General features: G+C 29.6%; 1 protein-coding gene across 1 annotated transcript; it reads left to right on the top strand.

The window, feature by feature from the left end:
• Window positions 1-420: 420 nt before the first annotated feature.
• Window positions 421-4079, top strand: LOC113873748 (2-oxoglutarate-dependent dioxygenase AOP3-like). The gene is made up of 3 exons (XM_027512042.1): window positions 421-782; window positions 2621-2948; window positions 3837-4079. Exons 1-3 carry the CDS (start codon window positions 421-423, stop codon window positions 4077-4079), a joined length of 933 nt encoding a protein of 310 aa, XP_027367843.1.
• Window positions 4080-16709: the final 12630 nt, after the last annotated feature.

Here is a 16709-nt window from a genome sequence, read left to right as displayed (position 1 = left end):
GTTGCTCATGCTGCAAAACCCTTCCTTAGTAATTTTTGTCATTAGATTCTTTTAATCTATAGAAGTTATTGAACTAGTCAAGTTTACTTTCTTTATTATTGTAAACTGATGACGGTGTTTTTTTATTATATTTATTTAATTTACCTAATTGTAAAAATTTTAGCATTACTAGTGAGTACTTATTAATATATAGTACTAATCACGGGCAAGATTCTGAACACATATGATGAGATGATTAGATTTAATTTAACAATATTTATGATAAAATAATCAACCAAATGAATAATTGAGTGATTGACAACTTGCTTTGGCTCCCAATCCAAGAAGGGAACTCCCTAATATAAAATCGTATAGAAAGAAGGTAGCTATTGTATGTGAAAGTACAATACACCAATAAAGTTAGGGACTCCACAGCATACAATGGCTTTTCCTCTTCCTGTGGTTGACTTCAACGATGAAAACCTCAAGCCTGGTAGCGAAGCATGGCATTCAGCTTGTGACGTAGTGAGAACTGCACTAGAGGATCATGGATGTTACATTGCACGCTACCACAAAATTGATGAAGAGCTTCGAAACTCTGTTGTCTCTGCAATGGAGAGAGTATTTGTACTTCCTTTGGAAACGAGAAAACAAGAGACTAGTGACAAGCCTTTCCATAGCTACATTGGGCAATTCGCCAATTTTCCCCGCTATGAATCGGTGGGCATAGAAGATCCATTGACTATTTCTGCGTGTAAAAATTTCGAACACATAATGTGGCCACAAGGAAATGACCGTTTCAGGTAGGTGGTAACCATTTCCACGCACACAAGTCATTTTTAGATAAGGTATGCTGACCGTTTTTATAAATTAAAATTTTAAAAAAATTAATAATTTTTATTTTATAAAATCACTCAAAGATAAAGTGTAATTCAAAATGTTAATTCCATAAATCTTTTCTTTGTTATTTTATTTTAATTTTTTAGTCTTTTCTACAATTGTAGGTATATTTTTTAATTGCATCTCTTCCTTTATTTTTTTTTTCTCTATTAACAATGAAATTTTTTACTATTTTACTTTTTTTGTTTAATAATGTTTCATTCATTTGGACATTAATTATTTAGTTAACATAAAGTATAAACTCAAGTTTCAACAAGATAAAGAATTGCTTTTAGTTTGTAATAAAAAAAATTAAAAAATTAAAAATTTTGAATCTAAAACATACAAATTCACGTTTAAACATAATAATAAAATAGTTTTGATTTAGAATAAAAAACTCACTAGAAAAATATTTTTAAATTTTAAATTCGTAGTTCATACTTTGAAAAGCAGTCATACACGTTAGTAATACTTAGAGAGAAGTTATATGAACTGTTTTTTAAGTACATCTACTTTAGATAACAGTTAGGGATAGAAATAGTTTAAGTTAAGTTAAACTTTGCATAAATAGACCTAACTTATCTAACAATTTTGAAAACTGAGTATGACTTATTATTTGTCATAAACTTTTTATTAAGTCAAGTTTGGCCTTCTTAAAAGTCTGTTTTTCCTTATTTATTTTTTTAATGGTCTATTCTGTAGTGAAAATGAGTTACATAAGATATAATATAAACAAGTATACAAAAAGATAATGGATGAGATGAGGTGAACCAGCGATAGACGTAATTGTGACAATGTAAATGTAAATCAACATTATAGTATAAGATATACGCAAAAGACTCTAACAAACAAAGTTATCTCTTCTAGAGAGTATATAGTAAAGATACTCTTCAACTCCAATAAAAATAATTAAGATTTTTAATTTAAGATTTTATTATTTTAAAATTTAATATATTTAATTTATTATTATATTATAATTTTTATATAAAATTATTTAATATATTATTATAAATTTTATGAGTTTTAAATATGTTATTCTAACAGGTCTAATAGGTTTTTTCTTTAGCTTAATCTTAGCCTATTTAATTAATTAAGTTTTTTTAAAAATCTAAATTAAGTCTATTAATTAAATATCTAGGTTGGACTAAATTTTAAAAAAGTTAAGTCATAAACTCAAGTCAAATAGTTTGACTTATTTTCATCCCTAACAACAGTACTTATTAAAACATTTTAAATCACACTTTAAAATTATTCAAAATCACTCTCTAACCTCTTTTCTATCGTAGTGTGTTTAATAATTTTTTATAAAATATAAGATTAATTAATTTAAATGTTAATTTAACTATTTTTAATAGTATGTATGATTTAGTTGAAAGTATTTTATAGAAAAATTAAAAAAATATTGATCGGACACTTATTTCACCTATTCTACGTATGGGTGCACTGACTGAAAATGTGATCAATAAAAGAACTAATCTAATTTTAATTGTACAATTATATATAGACAATTAAGCTTAATTAGTCTCAATTAATTTTTTATGTATTATTTTATAACACGTGTGTGGGACATAAATAAATAATTATATCCTTCAATATTATCATAAATTATCAAGATTCAAGAGTAAAAAGTATGTTTTTTTAAAGTGAATTGTCATCTCTTAACATAAAAATGAACTTCAGGTATTGTAGCCAATTATCAATTTGTTTATATTACTGTGATGACATGTTATTGCTCACTGTAACGTGTTTTTTACCTCTTTAGTGAAATTCTCAATGAGTATGCGAAGCTGTTGGCAGATTTTGACGGTGTGACGAAGCGAATGGTGATTGAGAGCTATGGTGTGGACATGAAACACTGCGATTCTATCATAAAATCAACCAATTATCTTCTTCGCTGCTTCAAGTACAGAGTAACCCAAAGCGATGAGAGTAATTTGGTACTTAATCCTCACACTGACTTGAGCTTCACTTCCGTAATGCATCAGCTGAATAACATTAATGGCTTGGAAATCAAATTGAAGAATGGAGAGTGGTACAACGTTGATGCCTCACCCTCCTTCATCGTCGTCATGGCCGGCGATGCTTTTCAGGTGAGTCGATCACTTGTTGTTTCTTATCAATTTTTTAGTTGTTTTTATTCAGAAATCTAGAATTATTTGTTGGATAAAAGAAAATTAAAAAAAAAAACATTTGAGTAAGTCATTCGGTCGTAAAGGAACCTTGTCGGGGTAGATACATTATTGTGAAAAATGATATTCTTACAAAAGTAATTTTACAATAAGTTATATAAAAATGTAAAAAATTAAAATAATGTGTAACTTTCAACATATACATTTTTTAATTAATAAAACAAATAATGATATAGTTTTGTCTTTTTACACTCTTCTATGAATTGTCTTAAAAAAAAAACATTTATAAGAATATCTTACCTCTATTACCATGCTTTTTAACAGATTGGTATACACGTTATCTTTCACTTATTGAATAAAAAATATTCAAATTTATCTGTTTTTCAAAATTTTAATTCAATAATAATAAATCATTTTTTAAAAATATTCTTATAAAAAAAAAAATGATATGATTGGTTTGGTATACTCGTCTACAATTCACTAAATTTATGTATTTTTCCATGCTGCCATTTCAAGCCATTTTTATATAGTAAATAATGTTGTGCTATGATCATGGAAATTTTTTCATTTTATGCTAGGCTAATATAGCCTAAAATTTAAGTGTGCCTAGAGTAAATAGTCAAGATATTCTTAAAGCTTGCACAAAATTCTCATATTATTTCTCTCTTCTCATATATATAGTAAGTAACTTTTAAATAACTACTAAAGATACTCGATGTTATATTAATCAACCTAGTAATTGCCACGTCAGCCATTCGGGGGACAAAACAAGGCCAGTAGTACCTAATGTTTGGTAACAAAAATGCCATTTTGATTAGGAACTTAACATAAATTCATTTCATGGTCTAGTGTTGGAGTAATGGCAGGATACGTTCATGCGAACACCGAGTTACGATGAATGCGAAGAAAATAAGGTTGTGCATGGGATTCTCATCTTTTTGTAGTGAGATGATGCAGATACCAAAGGAGCTAGTTGATGAGAAACATCCCTTGGGTTATAAACCACTTGACCATTATGGGTACCTTCGTTTCTTTGAGAAAGAGAAAATCAAAGAAACAAATCCTCGATTAAAAGCGTATTGTGGGGTATAATACCTACAGTGATATCAAGAGTCATTATGCCAAGTTGTTCGTCGTTTTTCCTATTGCTCTTCTAATGCGAGTGCACTCTTCTTTTGGGTTACCTATTTTAATTTATGTATTCCCTACAAGTTCTTGTTAATGAATAAAGGCATATTTGGAACTCCAAAGTTACTTGTCCTGGCATCAGCATTCAGATGAATTGAATTGTATTCAGTGATTATTATGCTGTCGCAAGCGTATGCTTTTGTTAAGTAATAAAAGATGCTATCTTCTTCTCATAAGTATTATATTATTTCTTACCAAATATTCATGGTAATCATTTAAATGTATTCAATTAATATAGGTGGGAAATAATTAGAAAGTAAGAATAATTAGCAATAATACACTAAGGCTAGAAATCAATATTTACGAACCTTTTAAGAATTAATTAACTGTAATAAGAATTTATAAGAATAAAAAATAATCCTCTTGCCAAATCTTGAGTTATTATAAAAAGAAACTATCTTAAGTTAATTATTGTTCGATGGAAGTTATTTCTGACCGTATGAAGAACTTATTTGATGACTTATCCAATTTTAAAAGAGCATGAATTTTTTTATGCTTTAGTCGTATTGAAAAGATGAAGATAATTAAAGGCTTTTTATCCCAAAAAAATAAATTTTAAAATTCTATTTTTTTAATTTAGATATCTTTGAAAACTATTCTTTTGTTTAGACTTTTTTCTTTTGTCACATTCACAAGATGTATTCAACATGAGTTATATTAATATTTTAAAACTAAATATCGTATTTGTTAGAGTGATAATTATTTTATCATTAGTATATATTAGTATAAATATCAAGAAAAAAAATAAGAAATAATTATTTTTAAAAAAAATTTAATATTACATATATTATGATAATACTTGTCACACCATAATGCTACGCAAGTATCAATTTAAAAAAATAAAATTAGTTTGAAATGAATAGCTCAAAAAAAAAAAAATTATATGTCATAATCTAAATAAGTCTCGACTCTGTTAAGGCGATAACAGTCTCGCCTAATCGGTGGTGATACTTACCTATATTGCACCATTAAGCTAATAGCCACCGCAAGTTATTTTTTCCTAGCTATACCTTTTTCTCCTATTTTATATCATAGAAACTTCTAGTACTCTAGCATATTCTAACTAAATTTGTTGAGATTTTTTTATTTAGATAAATTTACTTGAGATTTTTAGTGTAGTATTTTGAGATAATTTATCTGTTAATATTTATTATTTAATTTTTTAAATTTTAATAATTTAAAATAATAATTTTGAATTATAATTTTGTGTCTACCTAAAATTTATGAGGAACTTATATAAATTTTCTTGTATAATGTTATTAAAATATTTTATATTTATTTATTATTTTAAATAAAATTATTTCTATTAGTGATTTATTTTTAAATTTAGTTGTTAAATATAAAATTATGGTATATTTTAGAATTATTTATTTATGAAAAAACTTTGACTCCTTAGAATAAAATTTTAAAATTAGTTATTTATGAAAAGATTAATATTCATTTTGTTAAAGATTAATTGTCAGTGAATGTAAATTATAAAATTTTGAGTGAAATTAAAAATAATTAAGAAATATTTATTGGATTTATTTTATAATATTTGTAAGTAACATAAATTTGAAATAAATATATTAATTTTTATGTTTTCTATTTATAAGAAATAAAATTATAATTGTCATAAACACAGTAAGTTATATTTAAAAAAATTATTAATAGGCAGATTATTTTAGGAATTGAAAGAAATAATAATTTTTAAAAGATAAAAAACTCTATTAAAAATATTTGACGATAATTTGAGTTGACATGATTTTAGATAAATAATTAATTTTGATTTATAATTGCTTGAGTTATTAGAATTAGGATTTTAGAAATATAAATTAAAATAATAATTATTTGAGTTGTTAAAATTAGGACTTAGAAATAAGATTAAGAAATTAAAAATATAAGATTAAAAGTTGAAAGTATTTAATTTTAATTGTAATATGAAATGTTTGTAAAAAAATAGTTGTAATAAGTTTAGTTGACATAATTTTCATTAAAATTAGAATTAAATTGACAATAATTTGAATTATTAAAATTAGAAGTTTTAAAAATAATATTAGAAATTATAAGATTTTGATTTTAATCGTAGTATTAATTGTTATTAAAAATAATTTGTAATAAATTTTATTTATAAGAACTCAAGATTATAGCGGCTGTACTCGGGAGCTTGGATTGGGTACTTGCCTATTTCAAGTGTTTGAACATTCCTATTTGATATTTAGTAAAATAATTTTTTCTTTTCCTTCTAATAGATATTTGTAAAATCAAGTTTTTTCATTGAAGACACCATAAATGAATACAATAAAATTTTTTGATACAATAATGAATGTTTTTTTGTGAAAAACTTCAAAGGTGAACTATCTCCAAAATTTGTTATGTTTCACAATTTTTTTTAATAATATTTATAATCTCTCTCTCTCCATATATATATATATATATTAATTATAATTTCATGATTCTAAATTTATTTAATATTATATTTTAGATTTAAATACCTTTTAACTATCTCAAAATAGGATTTATTTCAAAAAATTATCTCAATTTTTTTTTCATTTTAATACTTAATATTATCGTCAGTTAAATGGTAATGTAACTAACAATTTGCCACATTATCATCGATCTCTCTCATTCACCTTACTATTAAATCACTATGTTACAAAAAAAAATCTTTATTTTTTATATTAATGGATCATTCTCAATTGGAAGAAGGCCTTTCTTTCAACCGGCTCTCCACCTGCTACCTGGAAAGAAGATCCACCTAGTGAGCTTTCTTTCAGAACAATGAGGTTGCTTAAGTCTACCTTGTACTAGCTTACTTTATTTCTAAGGGTTAATGCTCATTTGGTGATTAGATCACTTGTAAAATCCAATGCCAATAAAAAAGTAAAGTCATCCCAGAAAAAAGTTAGAAAGGATAGAGGTTGCCCTTCTTTGGAGCGATCGGAGTGAGAATACTGTAACAAGCTTTAAGGGAGTAGGCTCGAGAAGGGAATCGATACCGGAGATTGATGACGAGCAACGGACAAATGACTGACTAGAATAATATTTTTTTCAATGATCAGCTAAACCTCTCCTACTTTCACTATTCTATTATATATAGAGTGAGTGACTTTGTACCTCTCCTAACCGAGAAAAAGAAGTTCCAGAGACATCCTCCATTCCTATCGATTTGGGTATTTTTGCACCATATTTGGATTTGCCTTTTCTTCGATGCAGAATTCCCAACAAATCCTTGACTCCTCAAATACAATGGATTTTCACACCTGGCAAATCTTTCACTCTACCTCCTCTTATTAACACCATAGAATGTTCCTACGAATTATGACCTTCGCTTGGAATGTGAGCAAATATATCATGTAGATTGACCAATCTAGAAGAAGGGTGGCTGTTGGTGGTGGTGTTGTAGATATTGGGGGTGGGGATGCTGCTGTTGAGGGTGGTGATGGTGCTATTGAGGGAGGGGATAAAGCACATCATTAAAACTAGAGATGTACATGGTCAAAGTACATGACCATGTACATGAGTGTATATTTTTCAGAAAAACTGTGAAAGGTAAATATTAGAGACTAGAGATGTACATGGTCAAAGTATATGGCCGTGTACATTGGATGTGTACTTTTAATGGTGAGGTGGATGAGGTTAAAATTTTAAAATGCTGATGTGAAATCTTGATATGGTGATTTAATGATGAGGTGAATGAGAGAGATCGACAATGATGTGGCAAACTGTTAGTTAGACATTAAAATGAAAAAGAAATAGTTAGGCATTAAAATGAAAAAAAAAAAATTGAGGTAATTTTTTGAAATTAGCCCTATTTGAAGGTAGTTGAAAAGTATTTAAACCAAAAATACCTAATTAAGGAAGAGAACATCCTGCTGTGATCCATCAATTTTCAACAAATTGTGAATTTGATGACTAATTCATTTAAAGATGATAATAAGCTAAAGATATTAAGGAGATTAATTCTGTCATGTTAAGGTAAATAGTAATACATGAATTTCTTTTGTTGCTTTACAATTTAGACTATGAAAGTTGCTCTTCAAGTGAGAAAATTGACACGATTCTTTCATATGCTTACTTATTTTGTTGCTTGTTTTATTTACTTGTTTGGCCAAAGATGGTGTTGGATGCATTATTTGTAGCAAAATTAGCTCATAAGAAACTTGAATTCTCCGTTTCGTCGCTTCTTACCAACCAAGTTGGTATAGAACATGACAAATAACTTCTTACCAACGAAACTGGCACAGAACATGTCATTAGTCCGAAAAATAAATTGAAGTATTAGGGTTGAGTGTAACGTCCTTATTTTATACAAAATCATAAGAAAATAAGTTATTAGTTTAAAAAATAATTAATTCAAATCTATTTGCGAGTTGAGTATGAAGCATGTAACTATAGAACATTTCATTGGTTTTACTTTATACTTATAAAAATTTAAAGAACAAATCTATAGAAATTAAATAAGTTAAAAAGGAAACATGAAATAACATTAATAAATATATGATTCTGAAGAGTTTACAGTAGACTAATCTTATCAAATATACATCAAAATACATTAGGACTCACTTTACAACATTTACAAAATACAAAATATGATAAGTCCTAATAAGCAGTATATCCATCACACAACCAGAGAGACACTAGTCGTCCCCGTGCCATCCCTCTATCATCACACTATGCCAGAAATGAGTTTTTGGAGCATTAATTTAGACAGCGGTTAGTAAAAATCACTTTGTAACTATATATTTAGAGAGCAGTTTCCTATTAACCGCTCTCAGATCTGTACTTCTGAGATTAACCGCTCTCCAAGAATGACTTTAGAGAGCGGTTAATAAAAAACCACTCTCTAAAGTCATTAAAATTATTTATAAATGAAACACGCTCAACGCATTTTTTCTTCTTAGCTAACAATGTTAGTCTCTTTTACTGTAAGTTCTGTTCATCTTCTCTGTTTTCTTATGTTCTCTTCATCTTTTCTATTAGCTTACTCTCTTCATTTTCTCTCACTAACAAATTATTATTTTTTTCACATCTGTAGGTACTTCTTCATTCTCTTTCTTTCTTCTACTCTTTGTTAACGGTGAATCATTCATTCTTTTCTTTTCTTTTTTTCTCTCTATTAACGTTAAAAATCATCCTACTAATTTGTTCTGCTTTTTTTTTCTATTTGGTTCATGCAGATATGGATTGTTTGGTTAACACCAAATGTATAAACTCAAGATTCAATTTTGATTTGTGATAAAAATGAAGAAAACTTACAAAGAAATCAATTCTAAATTTTGATTTAAACGTAATAATAAATTAATTTTACTTTACAACAGAAAATTCAAAAAGAAATCAATTTCAAATTTTAGATTCGCGGTCTACATTTATACTTTGGAGAGCGGTTCCACGTGAAACCGTTCTCTAATCTTACACCATACTTTAGAGAGAGGTTCCGCGTGGAACCGCTCTCTAATCTTAACTTTTGAGAGCGGTTGTTTAACCGCTCTCTTAAATATAACACATCAGATAGTGTAGGATTTTAGAGCAGTTCTAAACACTTTCTAATTTAAAATAGAACCGCTCTCAGATCTCTATTCTAGCTAGTGTCACAATATCATCAGAGTCGAGATCATCATCTGATCCAAGATACAGGTCACCAAGGCTCGCAGTAACCTGGGCACCAATGATTTGCTCAAACGTCCAATGAGATGGCCTCCCAAGATGATCATGGTTATGGTACGTGAATAGGTAGGTCAAAGCTGTTGGGGTCCTCACAGTACCAGAAAAGATATATACACAAAGAGTATGATGGATTCTACTTGAGGGGAAATAAAAAAAGACATTAAAAGCTAATTCCATTTCCATCATAATAGTATTACTAGGTACATCATTTACATCTATAGCAATCCTAAAGAAACAAATTCTTTGATACTCATTAAATACATAATTCAGTCTATTAGTTATAGAGCTATCTACTAATCTAATCTTCTCGATGGGTGTTGTTATCTAGGTTCCCTGAAATGTTTACATAAGGATGAGTCTCTATTCATATTACTAAGCATACATTCACAATTATTCACACAGTAAAACAAAGATAATACAACAATCAATCATGTTATAAAGTCATACTCATATTGATGCAATAATCTTTAAGTATTCAACTTATTACTCTTCATCTTTTTCTTAATACTTGGGATTCTCATTTCACTTTCATTTCCCCTAGGATCCCTCGAGGTCTTCCTTAGCATAGATAGTCCTTGGATAACCACAGCTACAAGGATACAACGTGTGCCAACCCGGCCCCTTTTAGCAAAAGTATGGTCACGTGTATTAATCAGGAAATGAGTGTGAGGCCTATGGTGCTCCTACTCTCATTTGTTTTGCGCAATTCAAAAGGAGCATCCACCACTCTCATTTCCCTAAGACTTCTCAGTTGTAACACCTTAAATTTAATTTCAATAAATACAAAATTTTGCAAATTTTTTAAATAGTAAAATTTCCATTTTCAATTCAAGTTTCATCAACCATTTCAAATAAAGAAAGAGGTTACAAATTATATCAAACAGTTGCTACATGACTTATTCAAATACAACAGTTTTACAAAATAATATCCTAAATCCTATAGTTGTTCCATCCACCCCTTCACTAAGTCTGGTGCTGATCGTCTTGATTACTTGAAAAATGAATGTAAGGGTGAGTACTCTATGCTACCCAAAAATACACAGTCAGCATAAAGTTTCAGCTCCAGCACATTTCTACTACATTAAATAAACACAATCACAGGCAGCATAGTCATAGCTTATGTCAATTCAACACCGATACACTTATGGCGTCGACAGCATTTCACATCTATAAATAATACACAAACCCATGCATATGCACGTTAGCTACACTCATTGTGGCACTGTGATCACAGATTTACACCATGAATGGTCCCCGGTTACCCCCGCCTCACGGATACCACGTGGGCAGTCACGGGTCACTCAACAAAGATAGTAGTCAGAGGTCTAGTTAGGAAGAGAGTGTGTGGCCCGTGGTGCACCCGTTACGCAGTCGATGTCACCACCACCCCCTCTTCTCCAAGGTATTTCTACCGTCCTCATCTCCCACATCCCCAGTGTATCGCTGAACCATTCACAGCACATTACAACGGCGCTAACACGCTCATTCATACATATTTCATTCACGCATGCAATAGTCATGCTTACATACAGCACACAACGCACATGGCACTCAAATACACGACACTAGGCCCACATTCATTTCACATTACACAGCACATAGCCCACATTTATTCACAATATCATTAATTCACTAATCAATGGTATTCCATCACACACAATCACCTTCACGGGGTCCAATTATTCTATTACACATCACATTGCATATCAATTTCTATCAAACACACAAGAATTACAATACATTGAGATAGGATAGAGTCCCCCTTTACCTCGGACTGACGTCCCACACTCAGATTCGACCAAGGACGTGCTCCCTACACAGATTTTGGCCTAAACATATGGAAGAATTCCATGAGAACTCCAAGAAATCAAGAAACAGAGAAAAGAGGATGAGAAACGGAACTCTAACCATTAAAACTCACCTCCAAGCGTTCCCCACACGGATTCAACCTTCAATCAAGCTCTCGAACGGCTTTGGAGGCAATTTATTCAGTGAAAAGGGGTTTAAAAACGAGAGGATCAAAGGGATTTCAAAGGGAAAGGGAGCAATAACCCTCCCCGAACCCTAACCCTCTTTTAAATCCTTTTCTGGTCGCGACACTCTCGCTACTGTGAGATATTCTCGCCGCAACGAGGTCCCCTTGCTGCAGCGACATGTCTTCACGCTACAGCGAAAATATCAGACGAAACTGCACGCTGGTTTCTGCAGAATCTTGCTACAGCGAGACTGCACCCAGAAATGCACCACAAACTGTCGCTCTGTCTCTATAGCGAGAAGGCGACAATTTTGGTCCTTCCTCCCAAGGCCCTCTCGCTACAGCGAGAATCCTCTCGCTCTAGCGAGAACATCCCAGTATCACGCCCTGCACTTAGGCACCTAGCCCATTTCAACCCTATCCAGTCATGCATACACACAATACACACATATCCATATACTTAATACATATAAACATCATTATCAAATAAATCAACACACATATGAATATATATACATATATAATAATAATAATAATAATTAATATTACCAAAATTCAGGGCGTTACATCAGTGGTCCCCATTTTCCATACTCCCAGTATACCTTTGAACTATCCATACTCATCCTTATCATATTCCATTCTCATTTCACTTTCTCATTCCATATTTCTCATCTCATCTCTATATTTCTCACTATCTATTTATTCACATATTGTTAATGCTTTTATATCTTTCTTTTACTCTAGTTCATTATTATATTACACATAAATCAATCATTGCCAAGAGTTAGTTTTCTCGGACTATGTCCATCATTTACATGCATATACAGTCAAATTAAAATCATACACATCATCAAACACTACAAAACAGGCTTCAAACATAATAAAATATGTTCTCATCCAACATATACTTAAAATCATACATTTCATCATAACATCTTCATGAATACAAGCATACCACTTCCTTAGTAACAAAATAGAGCTCTCCTTACCTTAAAATGAAAGTTTAATAAAGGGTTTTTGAAGGATCTTGCTCAAATAGGTGAGTTCTTCCTAAATATCACAAGAGTTTCTCTTTAGAGGAGGAAGAACACAAAAATAACCAAAGAAATAGAGAACAAAGCTGCAAAACTTACCAAAGAACAAGAGAAGTGATCTTCTACGCTTTGATAAGAGAAAAGTTAGGATTTTTCCAAAGATTTGCTAAGAAAATGAAGAGAGAAGTCATGACTTAAATTATATATATATATATATATATATATTATGAAGGTTTTCTTTACCACATGCAGAAGCTTTTATTATAGCTTGTATAGGAATTAGGAAGAAGTTATTTTAAATGCGATTGCATTCAAAAAATTTAATTATGCAAATAGTTTTTGTACTTGGATTAAGGGTGTACACAATTCCCATCTCTAAACCACGGAAACCTCATGTTGAATTTTGTGAGGTAGTTTATACTAATTTAGTTATTAAAAAATATATGTCAAATAAATTATATAAATTGAAATATATTTATACTTTTTAATATTTAATAGACTTAATATCATAAATATTTAAGAGAATTAAATTAATGGTTAGTGAATCTTTGAAAGAAAACCTTAACCATTTAAAAATCCTTAAATACTAAATTCTAATTTATAAAACTTATTTAAATTTATTATACTTTTTATGTTATAATATGCACTTAATATAAATAAAATAAGTTATATTTAGCTACCAAATGACTTATTCATATATTTATTCTTTTAGTGCAAACTAATATTTGAAAGAAAATATTTTTCATTTTATTTTCTCTTATACATAAATTTTTAAAAACTCATATACATAACTACACACACAATCATCATATACCACTAGTATAAAAATGACTTTATACAGTAGAATTTTACATCAGATAGTAATTAACCAATGTAAAAAAAATGATGGCATTTTGAAATTTAAAAACTTTTTTATATTAGCTGATCATAACTGATGTAAAATATATTTATTACATTAAATTAAAAAACAACTAATATAATAGTTTAAAAAATATATTATACTTTTCACATCAGGTGTAATTCTTAACTGATTCTTAACTGATGTAGAAAGTTTATTTTTACATCGATTCTTTTGAGAACTATTGTAAAATAATAATGTTTAATTTTAATTTTTTTAGTATACTTTTCACATCTGTTGTGTATTACAATTGATGTGAAAAATCTTTTTACATCAATTATTAATTATAACCGATGTAAAAAAGTGTTTGTCTCCACTTTACCACTTACGAGCAATCACTTTTCTCTTGTCCATTACATAGAACACACCTGTGTTTCTATTTCTCTCTTGTCTAAGGCATAGAAACTTGTTTGAACAACTCAATATTCTTTCTGTATCATATAAGATACGTAAATCTTTCTCAAATTTCATTTTTTATGGTTTTAACCTCAGTACACACTGCATTCTTCTCACACATTCTTCTCACACATTTCACATTTAGGGTTTAGTATTTTCTCCTCATACAACCTCAACAATACTCACATATTTCAAAAGAACACTTTGAACTTTGTCGTGACAACCTTTCAAGTAAGTAAGTTTACCTTTCTGTTGATAGTTCACTTTCCTTTTATTACTCCATCCAATTACATCTTTCCTTGGTGAATAAGCATTGATTATTGTATTGGTCCTTTTATTTAACACATAATAGTGTATTGTGAATTCAACCATTGTATAAGTGTCAATTTTTGTCATAGTATATTCTAAAATTTTTCCATTATATTGTTCCTGTTCTGCACACAACCTATTTTATAAAACTGTTTAATTAAATGTTTACTTGTTTAGTTTATTACACTTTATGTTAACTTCTTTTTATATTATTAAAGTACTCTATTTTGAACTTTGCCATTGTATAAGTTAGTGTCAAATTTTGTAACCCTTTTTCTATTGAGTACACAACAAGTTTGATAAAATTGTTCAATGATTTGTTTACTTGCTTAGTTTTTTTTTATAGTTTATGCTCAGTTGAGGGTTAGCTGATACAACTAGTTTGACCCATAAATAGATTTTGACCAAAGAACAAGTATATAAATGCCCTAATTCTTTGGTACTAAAGGCTTGCTAAAGAATTAAGGATGAACCCCAATTACAAATGAAGAGATTACAAGACTGCACCTCCTTGGTATGTCATAAAGGGCCCCTAAAAAGTTTACCATATCTTATTGAATTTCTTTCTAAATTGTCCTCCTATTTATATGCAACAATCTGGCTAATGCAAACTAACTTAGTGATTAGTAAGTTTCCATAAGGCATGTTGAAGTGTACTCTATACTAGATAAGGAAAATTGTTGAGAATAGTTGTAGTAAAATGGTTTAGGTATATCAGAACACATCCAAAAACATATAATTTATTTAACAACTAAAGAGGTTGAGCTTTTAAGGTGATTCAAGTAATGAATTCAGCAACCATTTATCAGAAATATGTTGGATCAGTATTGAATGATTTTCTTTTTTGTTGTCATTGATGGATAATTAGCAATTGAGGTTCTCTTTTCTCAGTTCTATATTATATTGATGGATAATTAGCAGTGCAATTCATAGGTAACTTTGTTTATTTTGTTGTTTAACCACCCTTTAATTGTTAACTCTTGATGTAGCTATGGATCGTAGTTGGATAAATTATAGATGTATAAATTAGGAGTATGAGAATGAGGTTGAACAATTTTTGCAATTTGCATAAAGAAATGTGCCTAATAATAAAGGAAGATTTTATTGTCCTTGGGTGAAATTTTGAATTTAAGGCAAAACAGTGTTAAAGATATAAGAGATCGTGTACTTTGTGATGGATTTTGCAAGAGTTGTACAACATGGATATGGCACAGTGAATTAGTAGATATGCCTAACTTGTCCCAAACAACTGAGGTTGATGTAGACATGAACGATCGACTGACAGTTTAAATACATGATATCGGGGAGGAATTTTTTTATAGGGAGAACATGTTTTTGAGAACTTGTGCGAAAATAATAATAAGTCTTTATATCCAGGGTATATCAATTTCACACAGTTGTTAAGAGTCTTAAAATTAATTAACTTGAAGGCAACACATAGGTGGACTGATAAAAGTTTTATTGAATTGCTTGAATTATTGAAAGAGATGCTTCTAAAAAGTAATAATGATGCAAATAAGATCTTGTGTCCAATAGGTATGGAGTATAAGAAGATACATGCCTATCCGAATGATTGCATTTTGTATAGAAAGCATATAAAGAATTGCATAAGTGTCCTATTTGTGGGATTTCACGGTACAAAGTAAATGATTTTGATGAAAATTGTGATATGAGAATAGAAGGACCTCCTGTCTAGATTTTATTGTACCTTCCAATAATTCCTAAGTTGAAGCGATTATTTGCTAGTCGCAACGATGCAAAGAACATTAGACGACATTCAAATGAAAAGGTAGGTGATGGAAAGTTGTGTCATCCAAGTGATTCTTTGCAATAGAAGAAAATTAATCAATTGTTTCTAGAGTTTGGCAATAAGCCAAGAAACCTTAGGCTTGGACTTGCTACAAATGGTATGAATCCTTATGGTAACTTAAGTAGTATACATAGTTCATGACCTATTTTGTTAGCAATTTACAATTTGTCCTTGATTGTGCATGAAATGCAAACACATTATGTTATCTATGATGATTTCTGGACCGAGAGAGTCAGGAAATTACATTGACATTTACCTGAGGCCCTCAATTGAAGACTTAAAAACATTGTAGGAATAGGTTGTTGAGATATTTGATGCTTATAGCTAACAATACTTTAAGTTGTGTGATATGGTTTTTCTTACCATTAATGACTTTCCAGCATATAGAAATTTAAGTGGATACACTATTAAAGGCCACAAGGTGTGCCTTGTTTGTATAGAAAGCACTTGTTATCAGCAATTGAAA

This window comes from Abrus precatorius, unplaced genomic scaffold (genome assembly GCF_003935025.1).
Source record: "Abrus precatorius isolate BTA unplaced genomic scaffold, Abrus_2018 Scaffold7, whole genome shotgun sequence".
Lineage (NCBI taxonomy): Eukaryota > Viridiplantae > Streptophyta > Magnoliopsida > Fabales > Fabaceae > Abrus > Abrus precatorius.
This window is presented reverse-complemented; position numbering and strand designations above follow the sequence as displayed.